Source organism: Filicampus tigris, chromosome 6, assembly GCF_054856515.1.
Source record: "Filicampus tigris isolate MCC_2025a chromosome 6, RoL_Ftig_1.0, whole genome shotgun sequence".
NCBI classification, from domain to species: domain Eukaryota; kingdom Metazoa; phylum Chordata; class Actinopteri; order Syngnathiformes; family Syngnathidae; genus Filicampus; species Filicampus tigris.
The window spans coordinates 6,976,208-6,999,047 of NC_141222.1; the positions used below are offsets into that span (position 1 = coordinate 6,976,208).

A 22,840-nucleotide genomic window follows, 5' to 3' on the forward strand; every position below is an offset into this window, starting at 1 on the left:
ACTAGAGCGCGAGCAGTTGCACTTAGATGAATAAAAACGTTATAATTAAACTACGTCGGGCGGCGTGTTCCTGGAAGACGCTACAATATGATAAATCTCACTGTTTAAGTTTGACGTTTTGGGCTAAAAAGACTGCTTGCTTCCGTCAGGGATTGTGGCATAATTTATATAGCATTTGTCAAAGAAAAGATGAGTGGTCAGGATCAGGCTTTGTTGCAGAGAAGGCTAAATTACTGCTAAGGTTGTTTCTTTGCATATCCTGATCAACCGTCTTGGCAGTTGAGGCTGACATCTTTATCAGTCGATTTGACCGTGGCTTGCTAACAATAGAAGCACTCATTTTTCACTTGTTCGAACTTCTATTGAACACCACTGATTGGCATTATCAAACCTTAAATGTCTTTTTCTGAAGTTGAATTAGCTTTTCTCGCAGGTCCTTGCGCCGTTGTTTTGCTTCCCTCGCTGTTCAGCAAAGACAGTGCAGTCTTTGATGAAATGTGCACGGGTCTCTAAAGCGCTTAGAAAGTCGCTGGATGTTTGTTTATACTTGGACATTAAATTCAAAATTAAAAAATTCACGGTTGTGTAAACTTACCCGTACCAGGAATTTCAAACTTTTTGTATTATCTTTGAAGGGGATGTTAACTTTTGATCCGGGCCCATTTGGTGGTTTCGGTTAGTTGTCCACACGATCAGTCCTGTTTTCCCTAAAGTTGTCAATATTTCACATATCCTGCCAAAGTTTGTAACCACAAGAGCACTATTGTAAGATGTTGTCGACTCTGACGTTGTCACTACTCGTTGCGTAATTACATGCAATTACGACAGCTGCGCGTGCGAGCTGTTGCATGAGTCTTGCGACCGTAAACACGATCGGTGTCATTTAAAGTGTCCACAGCATTGGGCACATGAACCTGTAGCAAAGTTAAGCTTTAAACTCTTGAAGTAATTAGGGCAATTTCTTTCTACTTTGTAGCCGGACGGAAACTAAAAACGCATCAGTCCTATTCCAATGGCTCAGTCGATCTCGGTCTGAGGAAGAAATCGAGAGAGGGCAAAGGTAACGTATCGTCGCTGGAAGTAACTTGAAGCCGAGGCCCGGATGAACATTTGACTGACTTGCTGTCGTCCGGCAGGAAGCACCATCTACTTGTGGGAGTTCCTGTTGGACCTCCTGCAGGACAAGAACACGTGTCCGAGGTACATTAAGTGGACGCAGAGGGAGAAGGGCATCTTCAAGCTGGTGGACTCCAAGGCCGTGTCAAAGCTCTGGGGAAAACACAAGAACAAGCCAGACATGAACTATGAGACCATGGGACGGGCGCTCAGGTGAGGAAGCCGTTTGATGCAAGCTTTGCCAACATATTTCCAGCCCTCACAAATGCTGCGCTTTTCTAGATATTACTACCAGCGTGGCATCCTCGCCAAAGTGGAGGGCCAGCGTCTGGTGTACCAGTTTAAAGAAATGCCCAAAAACCTTGTGATCATTGACGACGACAAGACGGACATGTCTGCGGCCGACGCGTCCATGCGCTCCGAGACGACGGCGTCCTACCAGCGCATGCTGCAGCCGCCAGACGTCATGCTGAAGGGCTCCCCGCTGGCCTTCCGGAAGAGCTCCGAGATGTCCTACAGAAAGCCCAACATCCTGCGTGGCGGCAACAGAGCCAACGTGGGTCAGGCTCCTGTCGCCACGGGCAACAAGGCGCCGACCGCCTCGGCGGACGGGAGCCAGATTGCGCAGACGGCTGTCCTTTCAAGCCCTTCCGGGCCCAGGTGAGAACTGGAGTGCAGGAACGACAGCCCGACTTTAGTTCCTGTTAACAACCAGCCTTCGCTTTTGCCACGGCCTTGTTTATTCCCATGAAATGTTTCCCACATTGAAAACCCCCCCGAATTTTGCAGTCGAAGCGTCACCGGTACTCTCCTATGAATATTTTTCAGGACGGTGCGAGTCGCCATGCAGGTGCCGGTCGTGATGACATCGTTGGGCCAGAAGATCTCGACAGTTGCCATGCAGCAGCCGGCGGTCAGGACGGTAACGGCCGGCCATACCACCCTCCTGTCCACTGCTTCCGCGATCGGGGCTGCTGCCGGAGCCGCCAACTCGCAACAGAAGGTGGGGAATTTTCTCCTACCTCAGAAATGTCCTTGACGTGAGACGCCTGCGTTTCCCCCCACAAATGAACGCCGTTCCCGGGCATTAAATTGTACGGGACGCGACCGATACTTACCGACAGCTTGTCTGAAGACAACGGCCCTGGCTGGGCCAGTGACGTCGCGCACGCAACCGGGCCCGACGGCCAGTGGGCGGACCCAGCTCATGAAAATACTGAGTTTTTCTGCATCATTTTTTAGGCCTTTTTCGTGACCTTTTGACCTACACACTGTAGAAACCTCTGGGAAAAAAAACTACAAGTTCGGTAAATGGCACAGGGCTTGTTATTTTTTCGAGTCTTCGAGCTTATTGTGAACGTAAATGAGAAACACGGTAGCCCCGTTAACTGCACGCAAGCTCCGGTAATCACAAACCCCGCCCGCACTCCAGAGAGGCAACTCTTTGTGTAGAAGCGATTTCACTGTCAAATTTCCCTCCAAATTTCCCTTTGCGTAAAGGTTTCGTTTGTTGGCCGTAGGTCGTGATCCAGACCATCCCCACCATGGTGCCAGCCACCGCAGAGAATGGCGAGAAGATCACCGTCCAGCTGGCCAAGATCATCACCATCCCGGCTCACCAGTTAGCTCAATGTCAGCTGCAGACGCCCTCGGGCGCCGCCAAGCCCGGTGTCGGCGCTCCGACGACCGGCATCAGCCTCCTGGGAAGCCCCCTGACGGTGCAGACCCTGTCCCCGGTGGGCGTGGCCCCGGGAGCGCAGGTGATGAGACTGTCGGTGCCCGCGCAGGCGCAACAACAGTCCGCGGCGGGCGCCCTCGCCAACGGGGCCGCCGCGACGCAGCCCCGCGTGATCAGCGGCCTTTTCAACGGCTCAGAGCTGGTGGTGGGAGGGGACGAGCTCAAGGCTGCCGGCGTCCAAGTGCGAGCAGTGCAGGTGCCCGTGACGGTCGCCGTCCCGCAGAGTGAAGGGAACGTCAAAAGCGTCCCGTCGGACGTGCTAATCAAACTGGAGCCCCTCGAGGCGGTGAAGACGGAAGAGCCTGAGTGTTGAGATCCACCGAATGTTCCCCCCCCCCCTTTGTCCACTCGAGTGAATCACTTTGTACATGAAACCGTTTTTATTACTCTTGTGATAACCAGCAGCAGTTTGATAGACTTTTAATGGCTCCTGAAAGCCCCCCCCCTCCCCTTTTTTTTGTGTGTTTTTTGGGGCGGGGGCGGCGTGAGACCTTCCTCTTCCAGTACTGCTGCATGAAGCGTTTCAGCCAAGCCTGTAAAGTGAAACTCTCCTGTGGAGCCCAACATACAAATAGGAACACACAAACTTGAAAGGGACCAAGTAGCCAGATCCACTACCGCTACGCCCGCTCACAATGAACCGGTCGTCACGAGCAACCAGTCTCAACAAGGAAAATGAACTCAAAACTGAAACACTACACAAGCGATTTGAACATAAGTCCAATATCATCTAATTGGTTGAAAAAAAAAAAAAAAAGTGTGAACGGAGAAGCCTGATTGATTCTTTTTTTTTTTTTTTTTCTGCAGTTGTTTGCAACCAGCAATTTGTACTTCAGTCACTGTGCAAATCAAATGTATGTCTGCCGTGTGTGTGGTGCGACATGGGTCGGTCCTGATAGCGTATGTGTAACAATATATATGTAAATGGCTACTATACATAGTTTACAGAGCTAATAACAAAGGCAGCCTTTGATTTTAATTTTGACCTCCATCATGTACTATATGAACTGTAAGCTGAGCTTAGTTTTTTTTGTTGTTTTTTTGTCGTCCTTTCATAACTTGTACCAAGCACAGTATTACAGAAACAAGAGGATCTAACATTTGCAAAGAAAATAGCAAAGCTGTGAGTTTTGGGATAAAAAGCACTGGTTTATTTCTCAATTTAATGACTAATCCATTTTGATTTGATTTTGAAGAGACAATTGAACCAACAAGGAGTCACCAAATTGTCATCAAATATGTAAAGAAGGCTTTATCTTCTTACTAGTGGAGAAGTTGGCTGTAAGCAATAGAACCAAATCATGCAAACTGTACAGTTCATGAAATCATCAGAAATGTAAACATTTGAGTGCTTTTGTATCAACAATCTGTTTTGCAGAACATTCATTGAGGTTTTTTTTTTAACTCATGGTTGACTTTGAGCCAGTGCACACTGCCATGTCTCAAATAAAAGAATCAATAGGAATATGTATATAACCTAATTCTTTAATTGCTAAGTGTACTGTATGTGATGTCAGTCTTCAAGTCCCAGAGGTCACTTAAAAAGGTCATTTATTTTTTTTTTCCTGACACATTGGCCGCTCACCTACATTTCATTTTTTTTAATCTAAAGAGGGAAAATACTGAAGTTTTGTGTTCAGACTGAACTGTTTGTATATTCAACATTTGAAGTATATTCTATTTTGTTGTACTCTTGTTTCAAAGTGTATTAAAGTAGATTTTACTGAAGCATTTCAACCTGCTTGTTTGTTGTTTTTGTTTAAAGATTGTTTTGGTATGTTTGGTTTGGGGAGGCACAATGCTTGAATAACCCACACATGGACAAAACTGTTAGTACCCAAAAATATGTGGTCACATGACCAATTTCTATGGGTTTCTAAATTACAGAGATGGCACTACTTGCCCCACTCTCGCCTGTGACCACTTGGGGGCACTGTGAATAGTGGTCACAATTCTGACTTTTATGGTTGAATTAGCGAGTAAGGACTTTACAGCTGCTGCCGTTAATAGGCATTTTTACAATAGCATTTATTTGTCTTTATGTTCCACTAGTGAATTGTATGCTCTAGAAACATAGTTTTCTTCTAAATTAGCACTATACAGTTATTTAATGTGAAAACAATATCCTGCTGCAAGTGCATGTGTAAACAACGGAATTGGGGGGCAAAAGTAGCAACTTTTAACAGAGTCCGATTATATTATTGGGTCAAATATAAGTAATGCTAGAAATAGCAACAATCACAAAATTATGTTTATTCCAGTCAGTGTGCTAGCAGCATGTTAGTTTGTCAAATTTAGTCTGGATTTAATATCAGAGGTATTACAGTCATACAGTATGCACGTTTGTTCATCAGAGCACACTTGAAGTAGAGATGTGGAAACATCGAAACACTGTCAAAGTTCAGGAGGTAGACAAGGTTTCAGTTCATTTGAATATTTGCTCTCTTTCCTTCCTCATTGTTGTTGCAGCACAAGGTCACAGGCCAAGTGTTGTATGTCCACAGAATTTGTGTTTCCCAGTCACTCGTCCTCCTTAAAGCTGAAGTCACAAACCAGAGAGAGGTGGTCTGAAGGATAGCTGAAGGACGGAAGCCTGTTAGGGCCAATCTCCTTCTCCGACGGCAAGTCCAAGACGGCGTCCACCCTCAGCGTGTCCTGACTGTACCAAATGTAGTCCAGAGTGGTGCAGCATTCCCCCGTCGGGCGAATTTTCCACGTTGTGTACTGCGGCTCCGTCAAACAATCTTGGCTGAGTTTCTTATATGCCGAGTCCAAACCAAGAGGGGAAGCCAAAAAACGACAGTAGACCTCCTCTGTCGGGACTGCGTTGAAATCGCCGCATATGATCAGAGGGATGTGCAAATTGGAGCCCGCCGATGTTTCCGCCGCATGATTCTGGACCACATTTTGAACTTGACGCAGGAGGTCCGATCCTTGGGCACTGCGCAGCCACTCCCAGCCGGATCGGGCCTTCAGGTGAGTCACGGCTACGCACACGCACCTCCTTGTGCTTCGGCAACGCAGTATCATCACCAAAGCGACCTGAGACAACAGAGCGGCATGTCAGAGATGCTTCATAACAATAACAATAGTCAGAACATTCCCGGTTGTCATAGTGACGAAAGTCAGACTCGCCTTTGGGCCAGCCTCTCAAAATGGGCTAATTTAATGACACATGTTATTACATCACCTAGGAACCCTTTTAAACTGTGTACACATTTCACAACAGCTTCTTAAAAACATTACATTGTGCTATACAGTACTGCATATGATTTCACCCATTCCCGGGTTTTCTTTTGAACCTACCGATCTTCCACTGTTTGCTGAAAAACCCATCTACTTGCTGTTTTTGGCAATAAAATTATTTTAGTCACCATCGCGTGGCATTTAGACAAAATCAGTGTGTTGCTGCCATTTTGCGGCATCTTGCTGTCAAGGAACTATGTTGGAATTGAGGAGTTTCATTAATACACAAATAGTGGTTTTCCACCATCTTGTGGCATATTGGTGTCAGGGGAACTGTGTTGAAGTGAGTTGAGGAGTTTCCCTTCGACAAAATGAGTGCTTTGCCACCATCTTGTGGCAATTATAAACCTTTTGAGGGAGTATCAATTACAGATTTTCACAACTTGAGGCAGGGCCCGCGGCGTTAATTGTGACATCAAGAAGGTTGTAAGCACCTGATTGGTTGGAATCATCATGGCAGAGAGCTGTAAACTGACGCAATCCAAAAAGTCGAAGCGCGACTCATCAAAGAAGAGCGCACAGCCATCAGGGCCGTTGTTGCCCTCTACATCCAGACACGGCGACCAGGGCTTAGGGCAGAACCTGCTGCTGTAACCCAGGCGGGCCAGAACCGGCTGCAAGGTGTCAAAGTAGTGGTCCACTTCCTGCAGACACAGGACGTGAGGTCGGTAGGTGAGGATCTCGTCTAAGATGAGGTACTTCCTTCGGGACCAGCTGAGGGCCTCCGGAGGACACAGCACAAAACTGTCAAGTCCTTCGCCGAGAGCTGATGAGAGAGAGAGAGAGAGATGGGACTTTAAGACTCGGGTTTGCTTTCACACTGTGTGAGTTCTTCAGTTTAGAGTCCGCAGATGGACTAGCAGCGGGTGTGCTTAAAATCGTCATTCCTGTGCCTCACTTCATTAAAACATTGGATCCGCATTCCCAATGAGTTGAACAACAGCCGTCTAGCGACAAATATAGCAAGTCAATCATGTACATCAGTGGTGCCGTTCTTTCATCTGGCCCACTGAGCATTAACATTAATGCAAAAGTTGCATTCCATCAGCACTTTCTTTTTTTTTATTCAATTGTCTACTGAAAAATCATTTGAAATCATATCATTATTATTAGTTTAAAAAAATATTTGACAAATATGTTTATGCATTATTTCATTAAATGATTACTTAAGTTATAGATCTTAATAGCATAAAAAACTAAAATTACAAAAAAAAGTTCAACATTTACATTTATCTAGTAAAATAAGTGGTTAGTTCATTTGAATGAAATGTATTAAAAATAATTAAATACTTGTGATTTCAGAATCACTGATTCTCAAAGTGTGCGAGTGCGCTGGCGCTACTCGGGCTGTCATGTACTATTGGTGACATGACACAATCACTGAATTAAATGTTTAAACATGTGCATGTTACAATGGCTTCAACTTTTTTTTTTAAAGCCCAGTACAGTACTTTTTTTTTTTTAATTACAGTTCAGTTATATGTCATTTTTAAATAGATGCTAATTTAATCTTTTAGAACAGTTTGTTTTCATACATGTAGGTACTTAAAAAAAAAAAAATCTGCCACATTTAAGATGAGTGGTAATGTTCAAACTGTTGCATCGTGTCACAGTGGCTTACAAAAATGCTAAATATACTTTTTAGGAACACACGGCAATTGACACGGTCATGATAGCGGTACTTGGTGAGCCGTACAATTTGTGTATAATACGCCACTGAGAACTGAAGGATTTGTCCAATATTAGCATCAGGCTGGTAATTACTGACTCTAGATGGATGGGATTAAACGAGCACGCATTGGAAAATGGTTTGTGAACTAACAATTGAGCTTACATCCCAAGTGAGTGACCTGATGACATTTTCCAACAGAACCACTGATTTAAATAAATACATTTCCGTATTTGATGTACACATTTTAACTTGACCTTTTTCCTTCTCTCTACTAATGGCCTGGCCAATCTGTTTGTTTTAAAAAATCAATTCATCATTTGCACTTTTGAGTCCTCTTACTGGTCGTTCCCACGGGAACACGGCCATAGTTCTGACATACAACAGGCACATGAGGAATAGTTGAAGACCAGTTTTGTTTTTGTGAAGCTTCCAATCTTGGAATGAAAAAGAAAGAATCTGTCTGGTATAAGCCTTCCGTAATTGTGAGAGGCACTCATATCATTACCACCAAAACGTGTCTGAAGTACAAACGCGCGGGCGGCCATGCAGGGAATTTGTGTAAACATGGCGTCCGACAGCTGTCTCCTACCTTGGGCCAGAATGTTCCACTGCATCACCCGGACGGTGCCGGCGTTGCCATCGGAGCGTCCAATGAAAGCCCTGTGGAAGCGTGGCGGTCCATCACCCAGGGCCACCTCGCACTGCCTCAGAACCTGGGCTGGATCCAGGGGACTCAACGGGGAGCCCTTTTGCTCCTGGGAGTCAAACCAAACGGACGCGGTCACTCCCAGTGCGACTTATTCAACAAGTGCCATTTCGCAGCCGCTCCCTCACCTGGCAGAAATCAGGATCCAGAATCGTGTCCGCTGGCTGGTAAAGGTCCAAGTGGGTCAGAGGGAGGGGGGCGCGCTGGCTGCTGGCGCCGCCGCTGCTGCTGAGGGTGTGAGCCAAGGCGGCGTGCAGCCTGGTGGCCCCGACACCCATTGGGTAACCTGCGAAGAACAACGCCCACGCGCTGAAATGTTAGTTACACGTTAGGCACAAGAGGCAGAAAAAAAATCCATTTAGGAAAGACTGTAAATTGCCCAAAGATGTCAATGTGAGTGCGAAGTTTTTTTGTTTTGTTTGTGATTGGCTTGTGATCAGTCCAGAGTGTACCCTAGGATCCCGCTCGCCACAAGTTCAGCCGTGATAGGCTCCAGTTCAACTCGGAGAGAAATTTGTTCCATCCCAAATTACTGGAAAGAGTGGCTTAGTGGTCATTTCCACTTAGACATTTTTCCATGACTCAAAAGTTAGCAGCTATGCAGTGGTGTGGTTGACAAAATGCTCGACAAATTGAGTTTATGTTTTAACAGAAATTGCATTTGTATGTGTTGGGGTGCGCAGAAGCATATGCTATCAATTAACTAGTGGATTTAACTCTTCGCCTTTGACACTGCAACTGGTCTGTGACACAAAGCCACTTAGTGGAAAATCACTGTTAGTTGATCAGTCCGACATTCCCCGCTGAAACTGCGCCTCGATTGTAACGTGGTGGAATAAGGTACGATAACATTGCTTTTCAAAGGGAACTAAAGTATCCACACGTTTATGTCGCAAGCTCTTGCCAAATCGACTAAACCAATCTGGGTCATATTGATTTGCAGTTGACCTGCCAAAACATGTTTTTGTCAATAGCCCTAGCAAACGTGCAACACGAGAATCAATTCATACACACATCACAATGAGGTATTTTGTACACTGAGATTCAATTCAAAAATCTGTATTCAAAATGGAAGAATGATCCATCCGTAGCACTTCTTGGATTTAAGAATGTGTAGTACAATTGATATTGTTGAAGTTTCCAGCGGTGTAAAAATACACTCATATATTGGACATATCGCTTGCGTCGGGCCAAAACCTTTTACCTCCAAATTGGTCACTTTTCAGGAGACTCCAAAAATGGCAAGTTTGTTCAACCATTAGCATGGCATCATGACCGAGAGCAAGCCATTTTCAACACTTTAGATTGGTCAGTAATATCTAACAATAACACTGACCAAAACAATAAATTTGGGAAAAAAAATATGAAATTCACCAAAATGTGAATTATGAGGTTATGGCCCGACGCCAGTGATATAAAAAAATATGGGAACAATCGTATGACAAATACGCATACATGTATTTTTTTGTTGAAATTTGCAAATTGTGGCGCATGCTTGCTATCAAAGTACCAATATTGAGACTTTGCACATCGCTGCCACATCTAGTTGAACACATGCAGCCCGCTATAGATTCCAATAATGACGTGCAAGCGGCAGTTGCCGCTCAATTTAAAACCTCCCACATTGCCTCCTTAAACGTGGAGAAGAAATCACATTAAACGCAGCTTCAAGACAAACACAGCAACGACAAGCGTCTTACTCATTGTCTCCATCAGTGTTCTCGACTACGTCCGCTGTACGCTCAGGATTGTTGCATTCACTGCGCCGCCAGGAGATGAAGTTGAAAGCGTTACGATCCGTGAGCTGAGTGTAAGCAGAGATCTCACTTGGCTCTGCTTACTGCAGCCTATAAACCTTCGGGGGCGGGACTTAGATTAGGAAGCTGAGAGACGTCATCCCACCCATTAAAAGGGCTATGCGAGGTCATGCGCTGGTGAGGCAGCGTGTGAGCACACTGCTGCTCTCTCACAACACCTTGACGCAAACACACACAATGGCGCGCGCAAATTGTGTGGCGCTTGTCGTCACGGTACCTCAGTAAATATAAACACGGTGTAAACCAGGGGTCACCACTGTGGTGCCCGTGGGCACCAGATAGCCCCTGATGATCCCCTGCACGAGGAGCCCGGGGCCTGTTCTAAAAATAGCTCATCAGTGATGGTGACATTCGTAATTGTTGTGAGAGTGAATAATAACATAATCAGTGTCACGTTAATGAAGAACATTCATTATTGATAGTAGGGCTGCTCGATTATGAAAAAAATAATCACGATAACTTTGGTAATAATCACGATTATTCTTTTTTTTTTTTGGTACAAAACAAGAACGTGTTTAAAAGTAAAAAAAATCTAAAGACAAATACATTTCTTTGAAACACCATAATTATGTAGGTTCCTTTTTGGTCCAAACAAAATTTCCAAAAATGTGGTATTATAAGTTTTTTTTTAAAAAGGTGCAAATGTATAAATTCAAGTATGATTTCCTTGTGCAAACAAACATATTTGTTGGATATAAATGCATATAATCGTTTTTTTACGATTATACCAATTTTGTAATCGTGGAGTGTAATAATGGTAATTGGAATTGAATTTCAATTAATTGCACAGCCCTAATTGATAGCATACAATAATAACATTATAAAAAGTAATTTGAGCAAATTTGTCATTTCAGAAGTGCTTAGGAAACTGGTAGCCCTTCACATTAATCAGTACCCAAGAAGTAGCTCTCAGTTATATTATAAACAGATACACCAAAAGATGACTGATCTCTACAATGGTTCAGCTGTCACATCATGGCAACAATTGTCTAAACTAGGGTGTGTGTGGGTGTGTGTGTGTGTGTGTGAGTGTGCGCGCGTGTGCGCATGCCTCTTAGGGATTAAGCAATGACTTCCGCTGTAAGCGTGTGGCAACGCCTCCTAGTTGCGGTTTTACAAGCGTCATTTCTCCCATTGTACTTTTCCACCACAAGATGACAAGTATAGTATTCTGTGGAGGCAGAACACCACCAAAATAGAACATACACACTTCTGCAGAACTGCCAAAATAAAATGATCGGACATGTATTACACATCAACAGTATGGTTCATAGATTTTTCCTGTAAATCACATTTAAGTCAACCCAAACATATTATTTCAAGAATATGTTCCCAGCAGGCCCACTAGTTGAAACAAGGCAATATGATTAATATGAAATATGAGTTAAGCAGCAAAATCCACCCGTTTTTAGCCATGTCAGGGGGCGGCCATTTTGTCACTTCTGTCGACAGTAAATGACATCACAACTGCTCAGGGCTCAGGTAACGGCCAATCACGGCTGACCTGTTTTCTGAAGCTGAGCAGTGATTGGTCGTTACCTGAGCCTTGAGTAGATGTGATGTCATTTTCAGTTGACAGAAATGACAAAATGGCCGCCCCCTGAGATGGCTAAAAACAGGTGGATTTTGCTGCTTAACTCATATTCCACAAATGCAATATTAATCAGAATGCCGTGTTTCAACTAGTGGGCCTGCTGGGAACATATTCTTGAAAAAAATGCGTTTCGGTTGATCTCCTCTTTAAGGACCACAGCTAGCTCGTGTTGTTACGGTGGACAAAATTGCCAGATCAAATAATGAAATCAGATCAATCCAATTAGATTTGAACTGTAGCATAAGCAAATTCAGAATCTCTCTCTTATATTTTGGCTTTACCTTGTATGAAAGTCGGTGACTTTGGAGCTCTTGCTGCTGTGTGACCCAAATTAAGCTGTAAAATGCTTCCAAAGATAGCACGTGGGGAAATGTGGTTTGAAAGTACACTGCACAGTGCACTATGCCCATTGCGCGTTTACAGTTAGCACTTCAGAATGAGCGCGTATCGGCACTACAGCTGACATTGCTCAATTCTGATAACAGAAGGCTGCTTTTAGTATATGGATTCCCAGTAGGTCTATAGCGTTGCAAGAGTTGGAAATGGACAGCAAATCTGGTTAATTTGCCATATTTTGCTCTGCCACCCGGCACTGGATGAATTCTCCTTGAGAGGACATCCTCTCATGGCTATACTATGACGTGACAGCAGCATGGTAAGACAGAACATAAGGTTCTCGTGGCCTAGAAGCGATGACTCATGTTTGTGTGTGCACAAGGCTCACGTCTGTACACACCGGCTATTCAGCAACCACAAGTCACGACATGCAAGCGCAGTGTGTTAGTGTGGGATGTGTGGCAAACCTTACACGTAGCACATTGGGGGTGAGCTTATTTAGGCACATCAAGTGCTAAGTTGAGAAAACATGAGCAGGCTTAGGGTGTATCAAAAGAGCGAGAGCAAGAGAGAGCGATCGAGAGTGAGAGCTGTATACTTTCGGAGGACATTGACATTTCCATATTGGGAAAGGCCAATTGCACCATGACATTACAGTACAGTGCACTGTTCAATATGCAGGACATTTTACATTCCGATTTCAGCTAGTTGTAAAATCAAACGCTCGTGTTATTTAAAGAACTCAATCACACTTCATGCAGCAAAGCAACTTTAAAGACAATGTCACCTTAAAGGGGAAGTCAATCGCAACATTTTCTTTACAATAAACAATAATATGTTCTATGCAGCTCCACTAGTCTAAACACAGCATTCTGATTAATATTGTGCTTGTGCACTGTTAGTTAAGCAGCAAAATCTAGCCATCTCAGGAGGCGGCCATTTCGCCACTTCACATCACGCTTGCTCAGTGCTCAGGTAACGTCCAATCATGGCTCGGTTTCAGAAAGCCGGTGAGCCGTGATTGGTCGTTACCTGAGCACTGAGCAAGTGTGATGTCATCTTCAGTTGACAGTAAGTGACGAAATGGCTGCCTCCTGCCATGGCTAAAAACAGGTGAAAAGGGATTTTCACAAATGATGATCAATTTATTTGAAACTGAATTAGTTGGTGATTAATTGCTGCACCTCTAGTGAGACTACAACTACAGGATGTGAAAGCTGCCAAACTCCACAAGGTTGGAAATAGATTCAACTTGTCAAGTGTGCCAACCATGTGTCAAAACATGTGTCATTTAAAGGAACATTGTTTCCACATGAAATATAAATAATGAGATATAATAAAACTGCAGATTACCAACAGTAATAGTAATCTAAGCACGTTTCAGAATGTGAAATACTTTTTCAGACAACAACAACAACAACAACAACAACATCAACAGAAAAAAAAAGTTACAACTCCATGCCAAGTAAAAACACAAACTAGGGCAAAAACCATTCTGACAGCTTACCTGTTTTCTTGTGTTCTTTTTTGGGCAGCCTTATTGTCCACTCAAATTGCGTTGCCAGCATGAGGGTCTGAAAGCAGCCACTGGCGTTACAGAAGTTCCACTGTGAGGTGCCAGCTGTCAGCCTGTGTTGTTGCCAGTATCGGTGCTTGCTTGATCCCGTAACTGCAAGAGCGGGAAGGAGAGAGAGACAGAGAGACAGAGAGAGAGAGACAGAGAGAGAGAGAGAGAGAGAGACAGAGAGAGAGACAGAGAGTTAATTCTGCCCCCTGCTGGGTACGTGACAGTTTGCAATCATACGCACATTTATTCATATTTCTAAAAGGCTTCAGCATAAATAAATAAATAAATGTTCTTTATATTCATGTTAGAGACTTTCCCTCGTAGCCCACTAGTCAAAGCAAAAATGACCTGGAATTGCAAGCCTGTAAATTACCAAAATGATGAGAAAACTGAAATGTGCTGTACAGGTATGTGTACAGTTAAGATGAAGATATGTTCTGTAAAGTGTGTCTCACACCTGAATTATTCATGACGGAAAAGTATTGCGTACACGGCTAACATCACAAAGTGGTTTTCGGAAATGACGAAACACAACATGAAAGTTTTTTTTTCCCATCTGTTGCATATTAAAGACAAATCAAAATCGATAGACCGGTGCTTCCCAATCAGTGGTGCATTATAACTTTTCAAGAACTATGAGAAGTTTGCTTTGTAATTAATATACAGTAGTTTTTTAAGTAGACTACTTTGTAAGATAGTGAACCATCCAGTAGGCACTGAAACATGAGGTAGACATCTTAAGTACAGACCTCGACACTATTGAATCTCGAAACATCACCTGTTCCACTAACATTTTAGAATGCAACATTTTTGTCAACCTTTGTGATGTACTTTTGATTACATTGGAAGACACAATATACAGTAAATAAAACACAGTAATATTGTTATTTTTCTTGTTGTTGGGAAATTTCTGGAAAAGAGCAATCATTCCTTGAGCTCACTGAGTGTCTTTTGTTGTCTTTATTGAAGGGGAAAAGCGCAACATAATTAAGTTTCGAACCGAATGCCACACAGTGACTCCTCGCCAGTGTGGTCATCCCGTTCTAGTTACTCAGAACAACATGTATACAGGCATTCATGTGTTTGTATCGGACCGATACCAGCCACTGATTAAAAAAAAAAAAATTAAAAATCTGACAGAACTAAGTCCTCCTCTGCAGTAGTTGCGGCAGGTTAACATATTGGCAAATCATCATCTGTGTCAGACAGAAAGAAACGTATTTGTTCAAATTTTTTTCATTGTGTTAAAGGGGAAGGCTACTCAAAACTGTTCTTGACATTAATATGTTCTATACGCCCCCACGAGTCCGAACACAACATTCTGAGTAATATTGCGTTTTTGGAATATAAGTTAAGCAGCAAAATTCCCCTGTTTTTAGCCATTTCAGTGGGGTGGCCATTTTGTCACTTGCTGTCTGCTAACAATAAACATAGTTGCTCAAGGTTCAGGTAACAACCAATCATGGCTCAGCTTCAGAAAACAGGGGAACTGTGATTGGTCGTTACCTGAGCAACTGTGATGTCATTTTCAGTCGACCGAATTGACAAAATGGCTGCCCCCTGAGAAGGATAAAAGCGGATGGATTCACTCATATTCCACAACCACAATATCAATCAGAATGCTGTTTTAGACTGTTTTGAACATATTATTGTAAATACAATTTTTGGATTGGCTTCCTCTTTTAGTGAAATTTGATACATCAAAAGTACGAGAAGTATCAGTTCTCTAGATCGGTGAGTACTCAGAGGCAATACTCGTACTGGATCAATCGGAAAAAAGTGGTCTCGAACAGCCCTACTTGTGAGGCTTAAAACCTGAACACATGAGCATACTAATATAGTGACCAAAACAATTCCCATGACAAATATTGTTCAACTCCGATTTGCTTTAAGCGGAAGGCAACCCAAACTTTTTTTTTTCAAGAATAGGTTCCCGGCAGGCCCACTAGTTGAAACACGGCATTCTGATTAATATTGCGTTTGTGGAATATAAATTAAGCAGCAAATTGCAATCGTTTTTAGCCATCTCTGGGGGCGGCCATTTTGTCTTCTGACGACTGAAAATGACATCACAAGTGCTCACAATGACCAATCACGGCTGACCTGTTTTCTGAGTCTGAGCCGTGATTGGTCGTTGTGAGCTCTTGCGATGTAATTTTCAGTCGACAGAAGACAAAATGGCTGCCCCCAGAGAGCTAAAAACGAGTACATTAACACTTATTCCACAAATGCAATACTTACCAGAATGCCCTGTTTCAACTAGTGGTCTTGCATAGAACATATTCTTGGAAAAAAAAAGAGTTTGCGTTGACTTCCCTTTCAAGGCTCCAATCTTTTCCTCAAATGGAACATTTGTTGCTGCTGGAGTGTAGCGACGCTTTCCAAGTGTCGTTTCCTGGTCTCCAGATGTTTCAACAGGTCAGTCATGGACGCCAGCAGAGCGTCATCTCTTCTCTGACAGCTCTCAGTTAACATCAAATCTTCCATCCAGGCTTGGCGTGTGCTACCCACTAAGGCCTCACTTGCCTTGTCGAACTGGTCAATGTCCTGCCGGTAGGAATCTCTGCTCTCGCCGGTTCTGCTCACATCATCTGCGGTGCGTCTGATGGCGAGACGCAATCTGCCGTTCTCTAGTCTCACCTGTCCCAATGTCACCTCATACTCATAGATGTCTTTCTCCACATGCCTCAGCTCCGACGCTTGTGTATCAAGACACGAAACTAAAGTTGCTCTCAGCTTCTCCAGCTCAGCCTTCAGCTCCTCTTTGGGCTCAAGCAGAGTCTCGGTACTCGTCATCAGTTCCTCAATCGCCAGCTCCAGATCGTTTGTCCTCCTCCTCAGCTCCAAGGCGAGCGTTTCCAAATCCCCATGTCTTGACTGCTCCTCATCACACTTGAGCTCCAGCTGCCTCAGAAGCGCCTCTTTCTCCCCGAGCTGCCGCCGCTTCTCCCGGTTGCTTCTCGTGAGCGTCTCCAAATCGGCGGTGAAGCTGCCGATTTCTTGAATGTACTTGTTCTCCGTCTCTCTGCGACCCCTCTCCCACTGAGAGACGCATACCGGCTGGCGCCGCAGGTGGTCGGCTTGCTCTCGCCGCAGCTCCTCATATGTGCTCTGCATGCCGTTGATGTCAGAGGTCATGTTAGTCACATGCTCTTCCTGCTCCCTCTTGGCCTCCTTCAAGAGGCTGCTTAGCCGCCTCACCTCCACTTCAAGATGAGCAATGTTCTTCCTTCCAGCGTCCACCTGAGCGCACAGGTCTCGCTGACTCCTCTTCAGTATTTGCTTGTTGACGGTGTCCGCTTCTATGAGTTCCGAGGTGTTTTGCTGCATTTCTTGAATCTCCTTGCCTTGTTTGGCCAAGAACGCCACGCATATTTCCAGCAGCAGCTTTGAGCGCACCAGCCGCTGTGAGATGTGGAAATGCTGCGCCCTGACTTCATCTTCTTCATCTTGTTGTCGCTTGAACACCTCGTACATCTTGGTGAGGGAGTCCTGACAGGAATTTCCCGATCCTCTGCTGTCTGCTATCTTCTCATCCACGCTGACGATTTCCTGTTTAAGAAACTGTAGAGTTGCGCTGATTCCATTCCTTAACTCATGCGAAGTCTCCTTTAACATTTGCTTCTGTTTGGCCAATTCTCGCTGCATTTGGATCTCCCCTTGCAGCTCTTTCTCGCACTGGCAACGAGATGTGGTTAGTTTTTGCAGGTTTCTCTCCATCTCTGAAATGTCTACTTGGAGTGTAGCCAAACAGTCGCATACGGCTTTTTTCTCGTCAGTAACGCTTTTCAAATCTCTTCTGCACTTTGTGATCACTTGCTTCTGCCGCTTGTTTGTTTCCTCAGCGCGGCACATATCTCTTGCCAGGTTGTCTTGTTGCAGTAAGAACGCCTCTCTCTCGAGGGCCATGTTTGTTTGCAACGTAACTGTTTTCCCTTCCACAGCGGTAATGCCATTCCTCAGCTTCTCTATCTCTAGCTGTGTGTGGTCAAGCTGACTCTGCAAGCTGTCCTTGAGGGCGATACTATCACTCACAGTAGCAATGGTGCCATCATGCTCTTCTTTAATATGTTCCCGCTCTCGCCGCAGAGCTTCGGTTTGACTGAGAAGTACTTGCAATTTCCTCTCTGTGGCTTCTTGGAGTTGAGCGATCATCTTGAGATCTTGGTGTAGCTGCTTTACCTCCTGAGAAGCATCCATATTGGACTTCACTCGCTCGCGTGTTTGTTGCTTTGTGTTGCTAATTTGGTGTCTCAGCTTACTGTTTTCGATGAGCTGAACTTCTAAATATTCATGGGCGGCATGTCTCTCTGCCTTCAGTTCAGTGATGGCGTTGGATAACTCAGCCAGGTGAAGGCTGGCCTCAGCAGAGAACGGAATGCTTGCTTCCCGAAGCTGTTTATCCAGATCCTTGATATGTACAAGAGCCCTCAAAACAGCCGGCAACTCGGGAACAAGGGAATTTGCCATTTTTCAACACGCTGGATGTCTTTGTCTGTATCTAGGAAGTGTGTACTGCTAATATGAACAGTTTCGGAGCTACGTCGTCATGGTAACACAAACACTTCCTTGAGGGAGCTACGCTACGGCAAGCTGTTGCAGCCATAACATATTTAATTACGGCTTAATTAGCAACTGTTTACTTCAAGAACTATCTAGCTCGTCAACAACTTCATTACTGTTTGTGGATTCTTTTAAATGTTCAAATTCCTGGATGTTTCAAGAGCTCAGATTTGCGTGAACCAACGATAAAAATGTGAAAAGTAATAAACGGAGTAGACTAAATAAACAAGCACCGCATTCTTTATTCAATTTACTCTATTGACATTTAGTACACACGACGCCGAAGTTGGTCAATGCTAGTTTTTTTCTGTGTGGGATAAAAGTTCACACCATCAGAGACATTGCCAAGAAATAATGTAAGTGTTGATATTTTGTTGATTGTTTTTATGCGCGGTATTATATCTAATATATCTTACCTTGGCAATGAAGTCTTCAACGTAGTCATTCTATTTGTTCTGCAGCTTTGTGCGGAGATTTATTGACATGAGCTTCTGGCAACCCTGGCTGTCGCAGAATGTTGTCGTCATTCTCACGCGCAGCAAATCGTGACATGATATGATAGCCTAAAAAACATGCACATTGCAGTGTCAAAAATGTCAGAGAAAATCTCTAATGCGGGGCCCAAAATTTACACATATTAACTTTATGTGATATTTCGTATCACAGTGCCCAAAGGACCCGTCTTCAACGGCTTCTCGGTAACATGGCCTTCCACCCCTCACCTCAGTCGGTATCTCGTACTCCATATCTAAACTGTGCTGGACAGCGATCAAAAACAGAACGACACATCGTCACTTGGAAACACACGTTACAGAACAACCATGAGTTTTAGATTTAAAGGAACAACGCGCCAGACAGCCAGAAGTGGGTTAAAAGTTGTCCAATACAAATCATCAGTTATTGTTGCCTCGTTGTTGGGGGCTGAGAAAATAATTTATAAATGTTATTATTTTTGCGTTAGTCCCACCCAGTGGTCGCCCAGAGTTTGATAGGACAGAATGACAGATAGCCTACATTATTTCATGACGCACAGGGAAACAAGAGTACCAAAATAAAAATAAATAAATAAATACATGAATAAATAAATAGTACAGAACAGCGTACGCGTACAAAGTCCACCACAAAAACGAGAAAATATTTCATGAATTGACTGCAGCAGGTATTTTGTTGTAAGCCTTTTTAGATTTTAACCGTGTATATTGAGAACTAACAAAAACAAGTCGTTTATAAACACATACGAACAAAAAGAAGCCGTTCAGAAAAAAGTTTGATGCCACGGAATGAGAAAAGGCAGCGGCAGCAGGTCGAATGGAGTTGCGACATCTCCCGACAGAAGGAGGAAATGCAAAGGCAGGTGCCTCGATTGGGGCATAAATGAGGCAGCGGTCGTTTTTTTTTTTTTTTTTTGGTAAACATTACGACGCAAAGGTGACACGGATCATGTGATTGTATCTTCGCATTAAAACTGCCAATGCATTGTGAGCCTACATTTATCTATATTATATAGATAGACTATATATGGCAATTCGACACCTAGCGTTATTATGTCGTGAATCGTGCGAGAACTTGGTCGAGAGAGTTACTTACGCACTAACATGTACAAACATCTTGGTAGTCAGTATCAGTTGATATAAGTGCAGTTCACAAGGCAGTGGCAAAAGATTAACAGAAAAAAACGTGCACACCTATCTCCGATATACATTAGATTTCATCAGGGATGTCATGTGTTTCAAGGCCTTGACATAATTATCTTGCATTTGTCTCTCAAGAGCTCTGAATATGGGCTTCACCTTGCACAATGTATGTGTGTATGATTTTTTTTGCCAGCAATAATATATTATATATCATAACTTTCAGAATGTTCGGGAAAAAAAAACACGTGTATTGTGTCATTCACAAATTTTCTGTAGCTAGATTTTTGAAGACTATGGAGGACCCCAAACTGCCAAAATAAAAAAAAGATGAAAGTGAAAATAAAAACAAATATGAAAAAATATAATTGAAAAAAATAAAATGAACTATAAATAAATGGATATTTAATTGTATCTATTTGTGTATTTATTGCCACATTTATTTTGAAATTGAGATTATATTTAATTTTTAAATATTTTTTTGTTTTTATGTATTTTTACTTTTGTCATTATATGTTGTTGTTATCCTTTCCACTCAGGATTTCCACAGCGAATCAAGTGCACGCACGATTCACATAATTGATTTTACATTGTATGTATGTATTCATGTATGTATGTATGTATGTATGTATGTATGTATGTATGTATGTATGCATGCATGCACCCATGCTTGTATGTATGTATGCATGTTTGCTAGGGATGTCATGATATCCAAATGTAGCGATACGATAGCGTCATGATATGAACTAAAATATACGATAATTAATACGATATTGTGGGGAGGTTGGCGATATACTGTATAAAAAGCTCACGATACTGTATAAAAGCTCACGATATTGTAGAAAAGAAAAAAAGGAATCTCATTGTTAAAAACAAAACATCAATGTCGTGTAATCAATCATCATTCTCTTTTTGTACATAATAACAGCATTCACAAAGAAATAGGCTTGGCCAGTCATAAGCTCCTGTTGGCAATTAGCATGGGTCTTAAAGACAACCCAAACATGTATTTTTTAAGAATATGTTCTATGCAGGCCTTTTAGTTGAAACACAGCATTCTGATTCATATTGTGTGTGTGGAATATGAGTTAAGCAACAAAATCCACCCATTTTTAGCCATTTTCGGGGGCGGCCATTTTGTCACTTCTGTCGACTGAAAATTACATCACACACCCGCAGGGCTCAGATAACGACCAATCATAGCTCAGCTTCAGAAAACAGATGTGATTGGTTTTGACATCGATCTCTTCGTCATGGCTGACGTCACCCGTTAGCGTCTTCCAGTATTCGAGCGAATGCTAAATTGCTAATGTAGCCGTCGTCTTATTTTATGTCTAGATAAGTAGTATCTAATGTCATTTTCTGTTCATAGCTGCTGACAATGCTTTCTGGAGGAAACGTAGTTCGACTTCTGTGAAAAGTCTATTGTCCTCATTTGGGTCATGGCTGAGCTGGCGTCTTATCCCAGCTGACTTCAGGTGAAAGGTAGTGCTACGGAGACAAACAACCATTCATGCTCACAATCACGCACTAACCACTTGGGCACCGTGCTGCCCTGTATCTCATAATACATCTAGATTTTTAAATTGCACCTTGAACTTTGAAAATGTTTAGTTTTACATTTGGTCAGTGATAGCTAACACCACCTTGGTCTGGACGCTTTCTCTAGACTCAAGTGACCAAAGCCATTGCCAATTTTCTCATCAGAGATCTCAGCCCCCCGTGCTGGTAGGCGGTAAAGGCTTCATCAACCTCATCCACTCCCATTTTCCTTCGTACAATGAACTTCCATCACATTTTCTAATTGAGAAGCTCCTAAAAGAAGATCACAGTAAAATATTGCTGATATGCTAAGGATGTCGAGTAGTTGAGAAAATGGAGAGACACGTGATCACGCGGCTCCAATAGAGTATGAGTGCAGGAGACGAAGGCGACCTCCCAGACAATAGCGCAAGGTTGCTTACTTGCAGATGTTTGGGTCCACAACTGGGAAGGCAATAATGAGAGCTTTGTCACACTCTGGGCGCATTACATAGACACAAACTTTAACTGTCACAAAGTCATGCTGGCCACCTAATGACTTTTCCAGAGCGTCACGCCGGACAACAGCCTTCAAAGTTTAGAAGTCCAAGTGAAGATGATGGCCCAAGAGTGGGGACCCTCCCATCGTAATCTGCTTTTACTGGGAGGGCAAGATGAGACTCCAGCCAATAACCAGAGAGAAATGTGCAGGAAGTGTCCCTCACCCAAAGTCAACAACCTTTTCAACAACCTTTCTGGAGAAAGGCAATATGTATGTTACTCAAGGAATCACTGAATCTAGAATGCGGTCCTGCAAGTGAAGCCCTACTACTTGTTCCATGTTTCTTTAGTGTTGTGCAGGGCTGCATTGAGGAAGTGATGTCACACCCTGCCATCTCCAAGAGACTCTCCCAATTCCAGGGTGTTCTTTTAACCTGACTCCAGCCACCATTCCAGCCCCTTTATACATCCCCACGGCGTGTTGCAAATACGAGCAGACACGAGAGTTGAACCCATGGGCCAGTCACTGTCGACCCACCTGGTATGGACTCTATCCTCTGCTCTGCACACACCTCAAGCATAAAAGCCTTTTTAAGTGGAAATTCACCCAAACATATTTTTTTCAAGAATATGTTCTATGCAAACCCACTAGTTGAAATATGGCATTGTGATTAATATTGCGTTTGTGGAATAAGAGTTAAGCAGCAAAATCCACCCCTTGTTAGCCATCTCAGGGGGCGGCCATTTTGTCACTTCTGTCGACTGAAAATGACATCACAACTGCTCAGGGCTCATTTGAGTTCCTTGCTAAAACTGAACTAAAATTGAATGT

At 43.4% G+C, this 22,840-nt stretch overlaps 2 protein-coding genes and 1 pseudogene across 7 annotated transcripts in view; 2 read left to right on the plus strand and 1 right to left on the minus strand.

The window, feature by feature from the left end:
• LOC147145588 (ETS-related transcription factor Elf-2-like) overlaps window positions 1-4,591 on the plus strand; it is a 28,904-nt gene extending 24,313 nt beyond the window's left edge. For all 4 annotated transcript variants that reach the window (XM_086032875.1, XM_086032873.1, XM_086032877.1 and 1 more), the window contains 5 exons: window positions 977-1,060; window positions 1,137-1,329; window positions 1,399-1,776; window positions 1,945-2,119; window positions 2,637-4,591. In XM_086032875.1, the coding sequence (XP_085889001.1) occupies window positions 977-1,060; window positions 1,137-1,329; window positions 1,399-1,776; window positions 1,945-2,119; window positions 2,637-3,167 (1,361 nt within the window). In that variant the 3' untranslated portion in view covers window positions 3,168-4,591. The remainder of the gene's footprint in view (window positions 1-976; window positions 1,061-1,136; window positions 1,330-1,398; window positions 1,777-1,944; window positions 2,120-2,636) is intronic.
• A 492-nt stretch (window positions 4,592-5,083) lies between these two features.
• noctb (nocturnin b) lies at window positions 5,084-19,655 on the minus strand. Of its 3 annotated transcripts, none has more exons than XM_086032879.1 (7): window positions 19,594-19,655; window positions 18,772-18,918; window positions 13,733-13,894; window positions 8,607-8,764; window positions 8,362-8,527; window positions 6,535-6,866; window positions 5,084-5,896 (listed from the first exon to the last, which is right to left on the minus strand). In XM_086032879.1, the coding sequence occupies exons 3-7, from the start codon at window positions 13,791-13,793 to the stop codon at window positions 5,375-5,377; spliced, it is 1,239 nt and encodes a 412-aa protein (XP_085889005.1). In that variant the 5' UTR covers window positions 13,794-13,894; window positions 18,772-18,918; window positions 19,594-19,655; the 3' UTR covers window positions 5,084-5,374. The 3 variants fall into 3 exon arrangements, with proteins under 3 accessions (XP_085889005.1, XP_085889004.1, XP_085889006.1); XM_086032878.1 differs by lacking the exon at window positions 19,594-19,655 and adding an exon at window positions 19,078-19,268; XM_086032880.1 differs by lacking the exons at window positions 13,733-13,894; window positions 18,772-18,918; window positions 19,594-19,655 and adding an exon at window positions 10,179-11,589.
• LOC147145590 (uncharacterized) lies at window positions 19,059-22,664 on the plus strand (annotated as a pseudogene).
• Window positions 22,665-22,840: the final 176 nt, after the last annotated feature.